We start from the raw sequence: 18,139 nt of genomic DNA on the forward strand, positions 1-18,139 counted from the left end.
TGGAGAGAAGTCTAGGAGAATTTGTAATAATCTCAAGCAAATAAGTAGACAAAAAAACAATATGCTACTGTATTTTCTCTGTTGTTTTGAAGCCATTTCTCTCCTTATCTGGGAGAACATGGCAGTGTACAAGCAGCTTCCAGAACAGAAAAAGCTTCTGTGGAACTTCTTTTTCATGCTTCATACTTGAGTTCATAAAATCCGATGTTTTTGGACGGTGGATTCAACATAACCAGAGGATATTGTACAAATTGTACTGGGGATTACAGTGTGTGTGTGTGTGTGTGTGTGTAAATAACACTTGCTCAATAAACTCACACTGCTTCAAAGCAGGAAACGAACATTTGACTTTGAAAACACAAATAGACTTGAGGGCACTAAAGTGCGGGATTGGTGCCTTCATTTGTTTTACGCCACAGACACCTGATATTGCTGTAATAATACACTGGATCTTTTGCTGACAGACACATGATCTACAAGTAAATAAACACACAGGAATATATTAAACGACCCAGAACACACAGTTGCTGGTTTCCCTGTTAATTCTTTATCGGTTTTCTGTTTTTTTCTTCTTTTGAACTCGCTATTAAGCGTATAATTGTTAAGACAACAACACTGCTGATTAATTTCATCTCTAAATGGAGCAGTGGGTATCTATCTGTCTGCTAAATCAGCCGTGACTTAGTCTCAGACAATAAATGAACTGTTGTTGGGGCTAAATAAAGGAGAAGCACACAGCCGTGCTCTTTATTTGTCCACAGGGGCCCACCTGAGCTCCCACTTTTCCACAGGGACAACAGGAGCTGCCCAGTAAATACGCAATCCTCTTGATGAAGGGAAAGGACTTGGAACAGACTTTTTAATTGCCCAACAGTGCAATTGACACCTTTGGGTGGGCTTAGTAAAGATAAATAAACAAAATAGAATATATCTGTTGGGGGGACTTTCCTTTTTACCCTTATTTAAATGTCTTTGTTGTTGAAAATACTGAGCATTGCCAAAGCAAACTACACATAATGTAAAATACTTAATACATAAATGCAATCAGATGCATGTGTAAGGATGAGGGAATGTCAAAATAGCCCTAGAATATATAAAGATTTTACGTTGGACGGAAGTCAGCATGTTGCACAGATTTCAAAGAGAAAATGAATGTTAAGGAGTGGGAAACATTAAAGCGCTACCTCTGTAAATGTAAATGACTCAGACACAGCAACTATATTCTTATTTTGATCATTATTACATTTGTGTCACTAGTTTGACTGGAAAATGGATATCCAGATACGTCTATTAACGTTGATGTTGTTGGGTCACAATAGTTTCACAACGCTGGTCCTTTGTTGAGATCAGAGATCAAATTAAATCAAACAAATTATTATTATATAGATTAAAACAAAAACATGCAGCACACTTTCCCCTCATAAAGTCGGGGCACCGGTGTTTCTGCTGCCGTCCTCCTCGACGACCCGACACTCGTCTAGTCTCAGCGCCAAAACAGTTCGGTTGGCCATACTGACACACAAGCCACCATGCCCACAGCCTGTGCACGGAACAGTACACCTACACACACACAACCACAGAAAGACACAAACACGCAAACACCATATCGGCATAATTCTCAAAAGCAAATATTTAGTTTGATAATAAACCCACCACACAGATGGTATGCATGGAGGAGCAATGCACTACACACTAAAGACATCTCGCACAAATTTCCCCACAAATGATTTCATGTGTGCAGAGCTGCTCACCCAGCAGGCAAGTGCTTCATAACTGCTGGCGTTGCCCCCAGCAAGGTCCGAACTGGCCCAGCTGCCACGCTGGGAAAACAAAATCAGACGCACCTAAAGTCATTTCACAAGACCAGGCTGTTTGAGGGCTCCAGATACCGCCGCGTCCATAATAACCACTCATTACGCTTCCTCTGCCCGGTTAATCGGGTTAAGCAGTAGAGAGGACATTAATGGTGAGCTGCGTAAACAAGCGTCAGGCTGGAGGCCCAGACGGCTCGTCTCCTGCACCCTGAGCCGGAGTGCGTGAGGGCTGGTGTGGGGGCCAAGGGCTACGCTGGGGAGGGAGAGCTGTTCTTTCTCCGTGGCGAAGAACAGACGTAAACAAACAAAACAAATCCCGAGAGAGAGAGACGCGGTCTTCACCCTTATGAATATCTTTTTAGCCAGCGGTCCCACAGGATCTATTTGGGGTACTTTCAGACCCAATTACAAGCAAAGTAAAAAGCATTGTAAACTTAAATGTTATATTTATGTGTTTGGTGCAGTGTGCTAATACGCTATCACGCTAAAGAGTACCGAAAGAGACAAAACATTCTATCATTCCGAAATGTTTTACTTTTGGCCAAAATGTTAAAGCAAGTCGACTATCAGAAGCACATTTGAAGGGAGGAAAAAATGTGCGTTTCCCCCGTCTTAATCGCTTTAAGTTCTAAAATAAAGCCTTTTACTTCAATGTCAAAGAACAAGCAGACAACACGGACTGTAGTGATGTCTCACCCTGTAGTAGTCACTGCTGTAGATGTCCCTGGACATGCCGAAGTCCCCGATCTTGACAAGCAGGCCGTTTCCCACAAGACAATTGCGGGTGGCCAGGTCTCTGTGGACAAAGTGCTGGGAGCCCAGGTACACCATGCCCGAGGCGATCTGCGTGGCGATGTGCAGCATCTGGGACAGACCCAGTTCTCCGTTGGACTGCAGTGGCTGTCCGTCCACCAGGATCATGGCGTCCGGGCCGTGGGCTCTGGGTCACAAAAAAAAAAGAGATGAATCATTGACTTGGTATTGATCTAATATTGACTATTTAGTTATGTAAGGAAGTGAGAAAAAGTAACTTCAGGATCAGTTAAGAAAGAAATCTGTGTACCGAAGAGTCAGTGAACTGACAGGAGTGAGCTGACATTAGCTTTGGCTTCTGGTCATATGGTACCGGATCAGTCTATACCAGATTGTATTAAAGTACTTAGTACTTTTTTACTGCTAAGAAGTGAGCCGTTTAACTTGTGTGAGAGGGAATTTGTGCTATTTCTTCCTTTGAAAGTTCCATAATCTCATTTTAACAACCGCATGAGGGACGATTTAAAACCTTTTCAGCGTGAGCCCCTTTAGAAAGGGACCCAAAGCTTCTCAGAGTGCTAACGAACCTGCATATGCCTTTTGATTTTTTTATTCATTGAGAATAGTTAGCGTATCAAATATGGGCTGCTAACCCAACTAACAAATATATAACCTGTAACCTATAACCTGCAGGCACTCAAACAGCTTAAATTGTGAAGATGGCGCACAGCGGTCATATGAGGCCCATTTTGAACTTTCCTCAGAACTCCTCAATATGTTTACCTGAGCAAGGTTCACCCTGAGGTGAAGAGCTCTTCCCCTGCTTGGCCTTTGTAGGTGATGGTGAAGAACTCATTTCCTGTGAAAAGCCCCCTGCTGTTGTCCTCAGCTTCTTGTCACCCTGACATGCTGCAAAGCGCTGACTTCCTCACCTACGCTGGGTTTCCTCTTCCATTTCTCCATATTGGTGCAATTCACCGTTCTTGGCTAAGTGTGTGTGTGTGTGTGTGTGCGTGTGTGTAATAACCCAGCTCCCCTGTAGATGGATTAGTAGTGGTGTGTGTCGCTCCACATCTACTTCATTGAGATGAATCTAGTGGTGGCTGAATGAGGGCGGGTCGACCCTCCTTTTATCTGCAAGGTCGAGCTGCACACGCACATCAGATTCTCTATTTATCCCCGACGATTCCCCACACATTTGATAAATGTGACCAACGGTTCCAATAGACCAAAAATCAGCCACGTCTTGCGCCTTGCATGAAAGAATTTCATCATTCGCGACATTGCCTTTCATTTCCGGGCTGATTTCCCAGCAGAAAGTCCTCATGCGGGCTCCAATCCGCGCACGCATTCACACCCAATCGGAACATGAAATCTTTTCAACTACTGCTCGAACTTCAAAAACAAGAAGGACCACACACACGCACGGCTGCTGTCAACACACTCGAAACAACACCTTTCTATCCCAGACTCCTGCTTCCCGTTACCAAAGCGATGGGCGTACCGGCATCGTGTCTCTTTTGTTGAGGCTTATCAGAGGTCGCCTCCCTCGGTGCAGTCTGACATTACGGAACAAAAGCACAAAAGCACTCATCTTTGATAACCCAGAAGGCCGGGAAGTTGGCTGAATATTGTATTGGTAGCAGGATTTGACAAAGTAATTTCCGTTTATTGAAGATTTACAATTACTGGCTGTCAATAACACTTTTATCAAACCAGTAACTTAAAGGAAGGGGCTCCGAGCTGAGGTGGCCCACACTGCTATTAGGCTCTCCCCCACTTTAGATTGCTGCTGTCTGTTCGTGGGATGGATTTAATCATTTGCTGGGCCTTCAGTGACCAACTGACCTGAGGAACTTGTTGAGGTCTCCATGCTTCATGTATTCAAACACCATGATGAGAGGGTCTCCGTCCACGCAGACGCCGTAGAACTTGACGATGTGGTCGTGCTGCAGATTGGTCAGCAGCTCGGCCTCCCTCTGGAAGTCCTTCCTTGCCGACAGGTTGGGATCTTTCAGTGTCTGCAAGGGAAAGTGGAAAAGTCACAAAAGACTCAAGTGTTTGATGTTCCATTTCAATTCCAGGAAGTTGCCCTCGTCTGGGAAACAAGTAGTATGCTCGTTATACTTTAGCAAGTTAGATTCACATTTGATTGATTATATACCTGGCCAGGTAGGCCAGAAGGTTCTTTACAGAGAAGCACCTGAGGAGCCGTCACTGGAAACATGTTCATGTAAAACATTTGAACATCTTTAATTGTTTGTTAAGGACCGGGTAACAGCCTGAGCTGTGCTGATACATGTCTGTAGTGCTGATAAAACACATCGCATCGAGTGGATGTGACTTCAGCATTTAGCTGCGACACGTCCGTGGCTCACAGAGCAGCTAGCATGGTCTGTGGAGAAACACTACCCTATGAACTCCTTCTTCACACCCAGTAATCGGTTCCTCTTGGTTTCTGCCTCCAGCTCATGTTTGTTGGCCCACCTCTTTTTCCTTTATTCCCAACAGCACCCGCTCCACTCCACGGGAACACAACAGATAACAAGGGGAAAGCAGTTGTTTGATTACTGGGTTTTGCCTGATAGTGGATGGTGAACCCATTTCTGGGTTAACACCAATATGATCACGAAAAGCTTTTAGTCAAGTAGTCGTGCCGTGTTCAGTTATATATATATACACATCCGGACTACGTCAAAGCTTTTCCTAACCTTTTGTGATTTTGAGAATATATATCTATATATAGATATAGAAATGATCTCATTGCATAAAAAACGAAGCAAAGAGTTTCTTGAAACCCTTTGAATGGAGCAAACATGACATATCAAATCTTGATGAGATGTCAGTTGGCGGCGTTATCAGAAACGGGAGGGAAAATAAATCAAATAACAGCAGTAACATTCTTCATATTGCAGCCTCTATCGGGAGGAAAAAAAAGACTCTCGACACATCGTTTGGAAGAAGAAAACACAGCAAGTTGCTTCTTTTGATCTCCTTGGCCTGAAGACCTGCCTTCTCAGCATGCTGCTGAGGCTATTACAGATGCAAAGACCTTGGGATGGAAATACATTCACTCATATCTGCTGTTCTCCCAGTGAACTGCTGGAGGTGGTTGAGCTGTACGGCAGGGTGGGTAAAATGGCCATAAAAATCTATTACCAAATCAAACTCTTAAGGATATGTTTCGGGTCTGGGCTTCCTTCCAAAACAATACCTCCAAGTGCTCCACTACAATCAATTGTAGCAAAAGCTCTGCTGATGAATGTTCCCTTTGATGACCTTTAATTGTATTCAGAGAGCCTCTTTCTGCTTCAGGTAGCGACATGTTCAGATGAAAAATGATATAAGATTGTGTTCTAAAAATTAAAAGGTAATTAGTGAGGATGTTTATTGGAAAACAGTTATTTTGTAAATCCTGTATTAGTATGAAAATAAATTGACTTCATCTTCTTCATCTCAACTCTTCCACTGACTTCTCCTGTCAAGGTCAGAGCTGTTGTCTGGCAGTTTTATTATTTATTTGAGTTTCTTGTGAAGATTTGCTGAGTCTGGCGATTCAGCATAACACTTCACCATCATAAACTAGCTCATATTCACACTAGGAGCCGGCAAGCACCACGTAATGTTGATCAGTGTGAAAGCATTGTAAATGCTTCTCAATGATTAGGGTTAGGGTTAGTGCTTTACATGCACGCCCCCATGGAGACTGGTTCTAATGGGGTACAAAGAACAGACTGAATCCCACATTTCTAACAAAAAAAAGAGGGATTTCTTTCTAGGATTTGGATGAGATGATCAACACTACACTACTGTGAGTTTAAAGCTCCAATCAGCAGACAGATAGCTTAACCTGTGTGTGCGCCAGCTTCCAGTCACACAAGGTTGCTCCAAAGGGACCAGTTCATTTGTGTTTTATCAAATTCTCATTGGTTTTGCATCATCACTGACAGGAATAGAGCTGCTCACATCAAAAGGACTACTGACCAGCAGCTATCTGTAAGTAGAACTGGATTTACACAGTGATGGTGGTTGGCCTGCGGAGAGGGCCATGACATTTTCATACTGATTTACCATGGCACAGTCCACTGCAGGGGCTCGTGATAGGTCAAACATCATTCAACATGAATACTTGGCTTACTTAGGACATTCTGGCACATTTTACTGAGCAACTATTTTCTTTTTTTTCTCTCAAATCAGAGTTAGATGGAAAGCAATGTGTTTTTTTTGTTGTCACTGTTTCAAGGCTGAGGATCTGAATGTTTGAAGCATACTGTACATGAATGGGGATCTTCTCATATAACTCTCATTGAAACAAACAATTCCTTTTGTGCTTTTGTGCCCCCCCCCCCCCCCCACACACACACACATAGAGAAAACATACCTTGACAGCCACTAGCATCTTGTCCTTGGTGGGGCTGAGGTTGTAGCACTCTGCCAAAAAGACTTTGCCGAACGCTCCTTCGCCCAGCTCCCTCTTCAGGATGATGTCTCTCCGCTTTATGTGCTGGACTACTGAACCATAGACAAGAAGGGAGAGAAACGGAGGGAGTGAGGAAAGTTGTGACACGAGTCGCAAATTGAATCCTTTCCTTGGATGTTTTTGGCGGACAGAAAACCCTCCTGTGATTGCAGGGGAATGTTTAGAGGGAGAAAAGAAGCACTGGGTTTGCACCTACTTTGTGTCATGTATACAACATATAACCAAGATGTCCAGTTTGTGAAGATGCAGTCTCTGGGATGTAAAAGTGAATCCCTAAAAATAAAAATATGTGTTGAATATAGGAGATACAGCTTGAGCAAAGCAGGTCCAACAACTAACTTTGAAGCTTCATTATGGGCAAAATACGAGTTCAAGGGTTTTTAGATCCTAAAAATGCAAAGAAACTGCAAGATAACACTGGATCTACTGGGCTACAAACTTTCATCTGGATCCCTTAGTTTTACTGTTGGCAGTGAAAACAACACAACAGGACTTTTTCTAATGACAACAGGTTGAGCATAACGAGAAGAATAGTCCCCATGTCTTTACTTCTTGTTATTTCTTCCCCTAAAACAATCATTTGAGGTTTGCAGGACAGCCACGTCCATTCATTTTGGATGTTGCAAACATCAACCTTTAGTGTTGTGTATATGTGAGCAGGACAGAGCCAGAGGAAGAAAGGGGAGAAAATAGTGAGACAGAAATGATGGAGGATGACAGATACCAGTAGTGAGTGTACACCATTATACCTGCCAGGCTCAGTATGAAAGATTTGGGAAAGTGTAGGAGTTCTTGGCTCTCCATGCCTCTAAATAAAATATGACAGCTTGTAGGCTTACCATTAGCCTTGCAGCGCTTTTACAACAACATGCACATGGAACACAAAGATATATCTATACGCAACTTCCCAACAAAACATCCACGGCGCCGAGATGCACGACCACGTTTCAGAGGGGTTTGCTTTGCACAGTAACTACCTCTTTGCTAAAGTATGGATTGAATCCAACTAATATATTGAATGCTTAGTAACTGGAGAGGCAAGGCAGGTTTATTTATACAGCACATGACACCAATAAGGGCAAGGCAATTTACATAAAACTATTAAAAAGCATCAAAACATAAGGAAAGGGGAATTTAAAACCAATGGACAACATTGAAACCTTAAAAACAGGCTTTAAACAAGTTTAAAATAGAATAAAGGTTTTAGTGCAGTGAAACTGAGATTCAGTAGCAGTCCTCAGTCTTTTGAAGGCGCCGAGTGTCTCTGCAGACCTGCAGCAGGAGAACGGAAGCAGCTTCTGCCTGTTTGGTTCTGACTCCTGGAACAGAACGAAGACCCGTCCCAGACGTCCTGAGGGGGTCGAGGTGGTAGCAGCAGGGCAGACATTCATTTGCCAGTGTAGGTGTAAAGACCTCAGAGTTGGAGGGATGTGATCCACTTCCCTGCTCTTACTGAGGACTCAAGCTTTTTACAGACATGTGATCACAATAGTCCACAATAGGATGATTGGTTCTTCATATGGCTTCAGAATCATAACATTTTAAATCAAATTAAAAATTCAAATTTTTGAACAATTTCAATGAAATTACCATTCAATGATTAATGGCAGTCGGTGTTATAGAGTATACTTATAGAGTCCTTAAGGAGGAATGGCACCTGTTTGAATAAATCATTATGTTAATTGTTTGTGCCCCCAGACAGATTACTCAGTGTCCGCGGGCTCCTTTTCTTTTAATCTGATCAAAACCATTATGAGCCCAAGATTTCATTACTGAGGTGTAACAGTTTTTCCCCAATAGACAGAAATAAATGGGACGCTACGAGTTAATAACATGAATTATTTCAATATTTAACCAGATTTTAAATTAAATTGGAAATCAAGCTAAACGGCTCATTGTCAGATTTGATAATATTAATTAAAGGCGATTATATTGCTATAGGAAAGAGTTGTGCACTGTATGCTAATTAAACTGCCCTTTGATGCAGTTATTTCCCCAATAAACCTCCAGGCTTCTTGAAAATAATCTTTTGAGCAAAGTCGACCAATCCAAAGTCTCCATGATAAACCTCCAGGATCTTCTTTGAAATCACACAATGGCTCTATACGTGTTATAGAAGATGTGTCACCGAGGACTCAGGAAAACAAACACCGGAGTCCCTGCAGCCGGAGCTCCACACACTGATCTGCTGTCACCAGCAAACACTGGAGTGAGGCACCTCGAAGCTCTGAGGCAGGCCAGGGTGTCGTCAGCTTCTCACAACATCTTCAGTATGCTACTTCATCTCTTTCTCCAGAGGAAGCAGGAAGTTTGACTCGATTTTCTTCTTTAAATCTGCAGCTGCCAGGCATGTTCATGTGGGTTCACATTCACAGTTGGCCATGATATTCCAGCGGATTTACACCTTATAACTTACAAGAGTCTTAGTAATCATTGTAGCAAACTGGCAGAGTAGACTGGTGTGCGTCTAGTTTCTTCATTTTGACTGAGATGACTTCCCTTTAGCTGTCGGGAGCTCATCGGGGTAACGTTAACTAAACCTGTCTGACTTAATGTTCCCAGGTGAAACATGCTGCAAGACAGACAAAGCTTCAACCTCGCTAATGCTGAGCCAGGATTGGATCAATTTCAGAAACATATACTGCATCTAAGAGGTGATAGTTTACCTCACTGCAGATTTCAGTTCATCTACTTGGACCTTTACCGCTTGCGATCCCATTATGCAACATCCAAGGCGCTTGCCGCAGGAGATGATAAATGGGAGGCATCGGCTACATTTACCAAAAATGAGTTTGACAAATAGTGTCTGAAATATTTCCTCATTCACTGAGCGGATTACTAGTTCAGTCTGACCGTTCCGCTGGGTATTTTATTTTTTTCATTTCCATTTCGGCAAAGTTCTCTAGAATCACCGGACCATCTGGCCGGGAACATGCTGAGCAGGCAATTCGTGAGTAAAAAGGCACCTGCTCCTCTGGTGTTCCTGTCAGACGGAATCAGAACCACTTTTGCCGAAAATCAGTGTTTAACACAAAGAAATGTCCCAGTTTTTAAAGTAGATCAGAACACGAGTGTCTTCAGAAGCTGGCAGCCAGTGTGGGGGGGGGAGAGTCCCCCCAGGGACACTCGCACTTCACTTCTGTCAGAGCTTCATCCTCTAAAAATCTGCTCTCCAAGAAAACATCCAGCAAGTCGATCCACATTTAAATTCAAAATGGCCAGATAGCTCGGACACTTTTGCAGCTTATGAAGAAACGGATTTTATTTTTTTTATCAGTTTCCGTACTTGACATCCACCCCCCCCCCCCTGAATCCTGTATTTACCTCTCCACTATTGTATTTTATTCAAGAAATATGAACAATATTTGACTCTGGTTCGTGACCATTCGAGGATAAGTGTGCCCTTATTTTTGCGGGATTAAAGGCTGCTGACCCACACGCCATTGAGCTCGTCCAGATGAGGCAGTTGGAGAAATGCAAAAAACGTGAACCGATGTGAAGGTTCTTTCCTCTATCAGCAGGTGGCAGCTCAGAACCTTTTTAGATGCCCCCCAGGTCAGAGAACAATATCCTACGTTCTCTGACCTAAGTTAGCGTTTCATTGTTATCTTCACATGCGCTCGTGTGTCTTCTCCTCTGACGATGGGTGATTGGTCATTTGCATCAGTCTTGGCGGTTGGTGCATGACAGAAGACAGTACAATATACAACATATACTTATCGTTTTCCTACTAATCGCAGAAAGGTGATTTTGCCTTCACTGGATTCCCCATTAACTCCTTTTGCACTTTTAGTCTCTGAAGTTTGTCTCCCCTTGCACTCTTTAAAAGAAGAGAAGTTACTGTGATAAGGAAAGACAACAGTGCCTTAACTGTAGGTGTCAAAATGTGTCAAGAATTAGATTAACTGATGGGAACCCAACCAAGCTCGACAATTTGGACTCAGGCAGCAGCACACTATGTCACTTTTGATTCTGTACAATGAGCATCAATTCCAATTTAACTTGTTCACCAGATTTCAAAACTTTTCAACACAATTTAGAGACTATTTATTTAGAGACTTTATACGAGACTTTAGGGTAAACAGGATGATACACTTGAGGTGACACTGCCGGTAATGTTAAGGCCGATGTTGATATAAAAATGAATCCATCCATGGGTACACTGTGATTACAATGGGGGGGGGTTACATGCCGAGGGGGAGGCGTCAACAAGCTGCCCTTTCTGAGGAATTATTCAGGATATTTACTTTTTAGATTTCGATGTGTAATGCTAGTAGCCGCTAATGCAGCCTCGAGCAAAGGGGAGAAGCGAGCTCCAGAGGTCTGGTAAATATATGTGTTTATGGAAAATAATTTACTTTGCAAACAAGTCAAAGGACATCACATGATGCAATATACCAGATTCTTGCTTGGCTCCCTGTCAAAGAGCAAAGGGCTTCATATATGCACTTTGATCGTTGCTCCTGAGCGACTGAAGCTATTTTTATTTTCTCCATTCAGCCTCCCGTTTCCACCAGTTGCCTCCTCTTTTCTATTCACCCAATAATCCGTCTGCTCTTCAGCAGCTAGAAATAGCCACCACCCCCCCCCACTGTGAAGGATGCAGCTATGAGGGAGCGCGCCCATCGACGGAGGCGAGGACAAGTCACTTTAACCTTCAGTCTCCTCTGCAGGGGGGGACTCGGGCGGCACCCTGCACCCTGTTTACCCGGAGTGGCCCGCTGGAAAAGATTAGATGTCCATCCCTGGCTCACCTGAGGCCCGGACGCCAGCACACGTTCTCCCTGGAGGCCGACCAACAACGTGCGCGCCTTTTCTTTTTTTTTTACTCAGCTGCTCGAGTCGGAGCGCTTTGTTGTGCGTTTGAAGAAGCTTGGTGCATTCCTGTGCTCCTCTTCCTCACTTGTATACGCCCGAGTATTCTTCTGCCCAGCGGTACGGTCGATGGATGCGGCGCCCCATGTCCATCGACAACCTGTCTTTTGCAGGTTAGAGGCTCCACTTTGAGTTGCGACGGCTCCACCAAAAAATGCTGAGGTCCCCCCCCCAAACTCTTTGTTCTTATATCGGCTCGACATTTACTTTGATTGAAGATGCATGTCAGGAATTCCAATTCACCCGAAATGTTATTTTTATCACGTGGACCTCGAACAAAGCAGAACCGCCGCGCTCATAAAGCATGACCATGTAGCTATAAGTGAATCAAGCTGTCAGGAGTCATACTGTATATTTATAACATTGGATTAACACAATGTTTAATCAGACAGTATGGTCGTTTCACTGAGATCATCAGCTGTGCTTGCCTACAGACCCCCCCCCCCCCCCGGGGAGCTGATAGTTAGGTGAAAGGTACTCATCCAGCAGTTAATAGCATACAAAAAGCTCTCCGCCGGCAATTCCACTGCAGCCCAGGGGCTGTTGGCGTAGTTGTGCGACTGTGACATGAGTAACCAGCACTTACTGGTGACTCTCAGTGGGAATCCCTCCCCGACCCGCTGGGGCTGGCTGACTGCCCACCTGGTTTCTGTCGCTGGTGCCGGGCCGCGGTGAACACTGTGAATAGAATCTATTCCTGCCTCAACTGTGACCACGCAGCGACGCACTCATCCGGGTTGTAGATTATACATTTGAGGCAGTGATTCAAAGCCCAAATATGTTAAATGCTTGATAAATAAGTCTCAATATTTTTTATGAGAAAAATTAAATTGAAAACCTTTTAAATATTTTAAATATTTGACACAATTTAACCATATGTTTGACTGTTTTCATAATGTTAGATTTATCTGATTAAGGAGTGTCTTCATTCTATTCCACTTACTCTACATAGAAATATAAAATTGTACATTGATGTCTTTTTGACAAAAGCTTCTCCCTAAAATCAACCTCTGTGTTATTGCAGGACTAAAGTTGAAGCAATTATCTTTAAATGCTTCACACTACACACTTGAAAGTGACTATAACACAACGTATTTATACATTTATATTCAGATCATACATATCAGTGCAGCTGTTAGCAGTATCAACTATGTGTTAATAAAACTGAACAGTGTCACTGTAGGCTCAAGTCATCAGTGACGGGAATAAAGTATTCATAACTGCGCTGACCTGTTAACACTTGTGAGAATGTGTTGGATTCACATCCGACTTTAATTGGCAGCAAGTGGATCTGGTGTTAATGTGAATGCAGGACGTGATTGCCCATAAACCAATAGGCCTCATAATTACACGACACGTTTGGTGTCAGGAGCTGGGAAATGTGGAACTCTTTTGTTCCATAGTGTGACCGCTCTAGTTTGCAAAAGTAATTAAGTGTGGCAAACATTTCTAATTCATTCCTTAATTACTTACTGCCTAGTGTGCACATTGTCCTCCGTATGGGCTGAAAAAGGCACTTTTTACTGTCTGTGTGCACCTGCCATCAAAAAACATCTTCTTCTTTGGGGTCTCTCCCTGGCTCCATATTGGGCTGAGCTGAAGAAGAAGAAGTGATCCTAATGTAGGTTGTTTGAATTCACACAATCGTAACATTTGGACACGATAACTGCCTCTTCGTTCGATCCGCTCTACATTTCTGCTCAATTGCTGAGCTGTTAAAAGCTTCCAAATGAGTCACTCCTCGACTCTGCCAGTAGCATTTTAATCTTCAAAAAGCGCCACCGTGAGCATAATTGCGTCTCTGCTACACCCAGCACAGAGGGGGCAGAGTGGGGGCGAGTCCAAGCTGCGTCCATGCGTGATGTCCCTAATAACATAGATGTAGTGAAAGGCTACACGCTACACTCAGAACATCAAACGATATTGTCTAATTTTGGCCAGCGGGACGTAACAAATCTGTAATTAAAATAGCGAGCTGAGTGATAAAACAAAGCCACTTGCTGTGAGGCAGCGGATCCCACTAGATACAGATCTGTCATTAGGCTAAAGAATTGTCCTTTGCCTTTTCTGCCTTTATCTCCCTAATGCAGCTATATTTCCCCGGGATTTGTCCGTTTTTCAGCCCGAGGAAAAAAAAAAAAGAGAAGACGGCTGATCTCTTTGCTCGTCTTAATAAGTCACGGCTCGCCTGTTTACCGCGAGTCGAGGCCACCGGTTCACCAGGGAGACGCCGGCACTTCTTAAAATGACGTCAGAACGACAACTGGGACAACACTTTTCTCCAAATTTCTCCAGCGAGCGTTTACAAAGGGTGCCGTGTTCAACTAGAGGGCAACAAGGATTGGATATATATATAATTCTTTTTTTCTCCCCTGCAATGTGCCTGAGCCTCACAGCCGAAATAAGTATAAGTATTGACTTGAAGATCAAACACTCGTGAATAATGCATCTGGTAATACACACTGGAATCACTGGTGTGAGCTCTGCAGCGGCCCGGTTTCCCATGAACCTGTTTAACTGAAGCCAGCGTGACAGACAGCAGGGACAGAACTTGCTGTTGTTGGAGCTGGTTCCAAAAGGCCAACTACGCAGTAAACTGGTGGTGGAAGGAGGACTGACCAACACACCAATGAACTCCTGATGAGTGCACGTGTTTGTATTTATGTGTGCTAGTGTGACAGCAAGTAGGTGTGTGTGTGTTTGTGTGCAAGCTATTCTCCTGGATAAGAAGCTTTCAAGTAAATGAATAAATATATTATGGATTGGAGGCCGAGCATCAACAAAGTGAAGTTGCAGAAGAGGCCGGCAGCACAATGGAGGAGACCTGGGGACCACTCACAGAACCCTGAAATGAAGACACGTATGAAACAGTAGAGGAGGGAAAGAAAAGTGAGATAACATCTACCCTGTGGCCATTCATTCATTCATTCATTTTCCCCTGGCATACACCTACACACCTAATGAAGATACACACAAAAGCCTTTCCGTCCGTGCTTGTGCTTGTCCTGAGGGGCAAAGAACGATCCAGCACACATTGTTTGGAGCCATTTTGTTTAGGAGTGGCCATTTTGACCTTGCGCTGAGTCAAGGTTGGTTTGCACAGACTGGTCAAAGAAACGAACAGAGACACTGCATTCCCAGAGGGAGAATGTTCCGTGGACGCTCACGTCAGAGACGACACAGTCGTGCACAGCCAGCGTCCTGACGTTCAATTCCAGGCGCGCGGTAATCGGTGCAGAGTTTCATCCATCCACTGTCATTTATTCATTAGCTCACAATCAGATCTACTGTGCAAGGCATGAGATGTTATAAATCACCAGCTGTCCATTAACAATTCATGTGATTCATAAAACATAAGAGCCGTCATTTATTTATCACCTCTAAATGGGATTTCCTTCCTCCTCATTGGTTCCAGCACAGGAGCCTGTTGGCCTGTCCGGCGGCCATTTTGGAAGCGAGCCAGGTCTAAACAACGTAGATCTGAGCTAAAACAGTTCGGAGAAGCCCGATCTTGCACAGCGATGCTCACAGAGGAGGACTGCCGTACACGGCTGAATCCGGCTTGAAGGCCTGGTACCGGGAGGAAGAGGAAGCAGCAGGCGCCAGGCTACGGGGGGGGGCTGGCACAGTTGTTTTTCTGCTGATTCTCCTGAGCAGTTGATGTAATTATAAATAATTAGGCCTTAAAGTGATCTTGTCTTTCCCAAACCTGGAACATGAGTCTCGCGGGAGAGAGGGGTGAAGTGTGTGTGTGTGTGTGTGTGTGTGTGTTTGAACACCAGTGGCTGGTACCCTGGAAGCTGCTTTTGTCCAAGCGGATCCTATTTGACTACTTTGGAACGGAGATCCGTTGATGCTTTCATTATCTGACCACCTGGACTGTTGATGACTCTAGATTACTTTACTGCTCCCGGGGGCCTTGGCTTTATCATTCAAAAGATACACAGCAAATTATAAAGGGGAGGCCACATCTCTAGTAAACCCCAAAAAGACGTTGTGTTGCATTTCTGACTGGCTGATACTTTACATTCGGTGGGAGTTTTGCTGTAAGAGTCCTTAGCATCATGCTTGAAAAACAGTTGGGGCCCTTTGCATTTTCATAAAATCCAGTTATATTCAGGATATATTCACCAAGGGGCACACAGCTGTGAAAATACAAAAAATGGACAGGAACTTACGGGTGGTTGGCTTGTTGCAGTTGTGGCCGTGTCTGAAGTACTGAGGATTCTCCACCACAGGAATACGAGTCATCCCTATGACGACCGCATCAGGACCCGCATCCAGAGTGCAGGGGGTAATAATCCCGTGGTTAACGTGATGGAGAGGGCTGGCAGAGTCTTCCTCACCACTGATCACAGCTACTGGACCTGGAAGAAGAACATTGGAATGATGAGCCATTTAACAATTTAAAGTCAAACTGGTATCTGACTTTAATGTGAAGCTGTTTGAATTCTTCATTGTTACTTCCTGTGTCATCATAAATGCAAGTTCTACTGTAAGTCCCCCCCTACACTAAAATTCTTTTGAGGTTTGCACTATGCAACAAATTTGTAGGTTGTGGACTTTTCAGATATGACATCATGTATTTTCTATTGAAAACAGTTTAATTTAAATAAAAGAAAATTGTGCAACATCTGGATATTTCAATGAAGGGAAGGAGTTGGTGGAATTTCAATAATTTGTAATAAAGTAATTGGAAACTGTGCGGAAAAAACAGATCAGTCATTATGCAAAACAGGGTGTTTTTTATTCCTAAACATGTCTGGAGGAGAGCTGTAACTAAGAGTCAGCTTAATCACAAATGACATATTGGTAACGGTTGGGGAGGTGGGTGGTTTGTTTTTAGTTTGCTGCCACAGGCCGGCGTGGATGTGGGATGGGATGCAGTGTAAATAGGAACCGTAAAATGTGTTTAGTTAATGCTCAATTGGTTCAACATGTTTCTATATGATTCTACTACTATGAAAAGACAAACTGAAATAAAAAAATTACAAGATCTATTAACTGTTATTTGAAAGTGTTAGCTGGAAGTAAATCTAAATTAAATTAGGGATTGCATAGTTTTATCAAGCGGAAAGACTTAATCATGTCTTTAACTTTCATTCAGATGCTTCCGGCTTTATCTTTTCAAAGGTGAAAACATTTTTTGCCATGTACTATTGTAAACCAGGTAACTTTGGGACATGAAAGACCTCTCCAGTCTGATTGTGTAACATTTTTCATTATATCTTTGGCATGTTGCGTTAGATGAACTAATGATAACCGTTCATCAGACTCGCGATGTGCCACCAGAAGTTCCCCATTGGTAGCAGCGGCCTGTTGGGCATCTGACGCGGCACGGAGCAGTGTAATAAACGGGGGCTATTGAAATGTTGAATGGGACCACGTGTGAGGAGAAAATAACGGATGCACTTCATGTCCCGTTCGGGGGGCAGCACAAGATGTTCCAGGGGGCTGTCATTGGCCCACTGGCATTCAGCATCGACCACCTCTCTGCTGGGTGAATTTATGTGGTGTCATACAACACATTCGTGTCAACCCGCCTCAATTTCCTTTCTTTAACCAACATTCAAAGACATGAGTTCCTGTCAGGCAGAAAGATCCAGTTTCCTGTTGCGTCAGCGCTGTTCCTAAAGCAGCACGCAGCTCTGACTACCGCAATCTTGGGCGGTGGAGGAGGAAAGAAACGGCAAGAGGATATAAAGTCAACAGTAGCTGATTCATTGGAGCTGTGACAGTCAATCTGTTTATTCACAAAGTTGAGTCTCTCGCTCACCTTGACAACACAGTAAATAGTAATCAAGACCCAGTCATATCAAATTATAGACCCTGAGCCGCAGGGGAGGTGGGGTGTGATGAAGTGAGACATGTGAGCATAAATTTACTTACAACACTTGCTCTTATGAAGGATTTTCATGGCGGTGCACCTGTTTTATTGGACTGCAGCTCCCCACAGTGGGACCCACCCATCCAGCCACTGGGGACATGTGGTCCGCTACAGCACTAAATCTCTGCTAATCCCCTCTGACTCTCCTTTACAAAGCAGAGATAGAATGATAAGGAAAGTAGGAGGCTTTAATCAGCACTGCATTAAATCTCTGCACAGAAACCTTGGCCGAGTTATTTTAGGATTCAGCAGCAATCAAAAGTCTGGACACACTTTCTCATTGAATTGAGTGAGCAAATGTGTCCAAACTACTGGTACTGTACCTCAAAA

General features: G+C 43.7%; 1 protein-coding gene across 5 annotated transcripts in view; it reads right to left on the reverse strand.

Moving 5' to 3' along the window:
• Window positions 1–18,139, reverse strand: part of ntrk3b (neurotrophic tyrosine kinase, receptor, type 3b) — a 123,070-nt gene that overhangs the window by 11,202 nt on the left and 93,729 nt on the right. For 2 of the 5 annotated variants that reach the window (XM_037484165.2, XM_037484144.2), the window contains 5 exons: window positions 16,101–16,289; window positions 6,949–7,079; window positions 4,416–4,588; window positions 2,511–2,754; window positions 1,752–1,820 (listed from right to left, as the gene is read on the reverse strand). In XM_037484165.2, the coding sequence (XP_037340062.2) occupies window positions 1,752–1,820; window positions 2,511–2,754; window positions 4,416–4,588; window positions 6,949–7,079; window positions 16,101–16,289 (806 nt within the window). The remainder of the gene's footprint in view (window positions 1–1,751; window positions 1,821–2,510; window positions 2,755–4,415; window positions 4,589–6,948; window positions 7,080–16,100; window positions 16,290–18,139) is intronic. The other 3 variants (XM_037484183.2, XM_037484173.2, XM_037484154.2) reach the window with 2 other exon arrangements.

Source organism: Pungitius pungitius, chromosome 4, assembly GCF_949316345.1.
Source record: "Pungitius pungitius chromosome 4, fPunPun2.1, whole genome shotgun sequence".
NCBI lineage: Eukaryota > Metazoa > Chordata > Actinopteri > Perciformes > Gasterosteidae > Pungitius > Pungitius pungitius.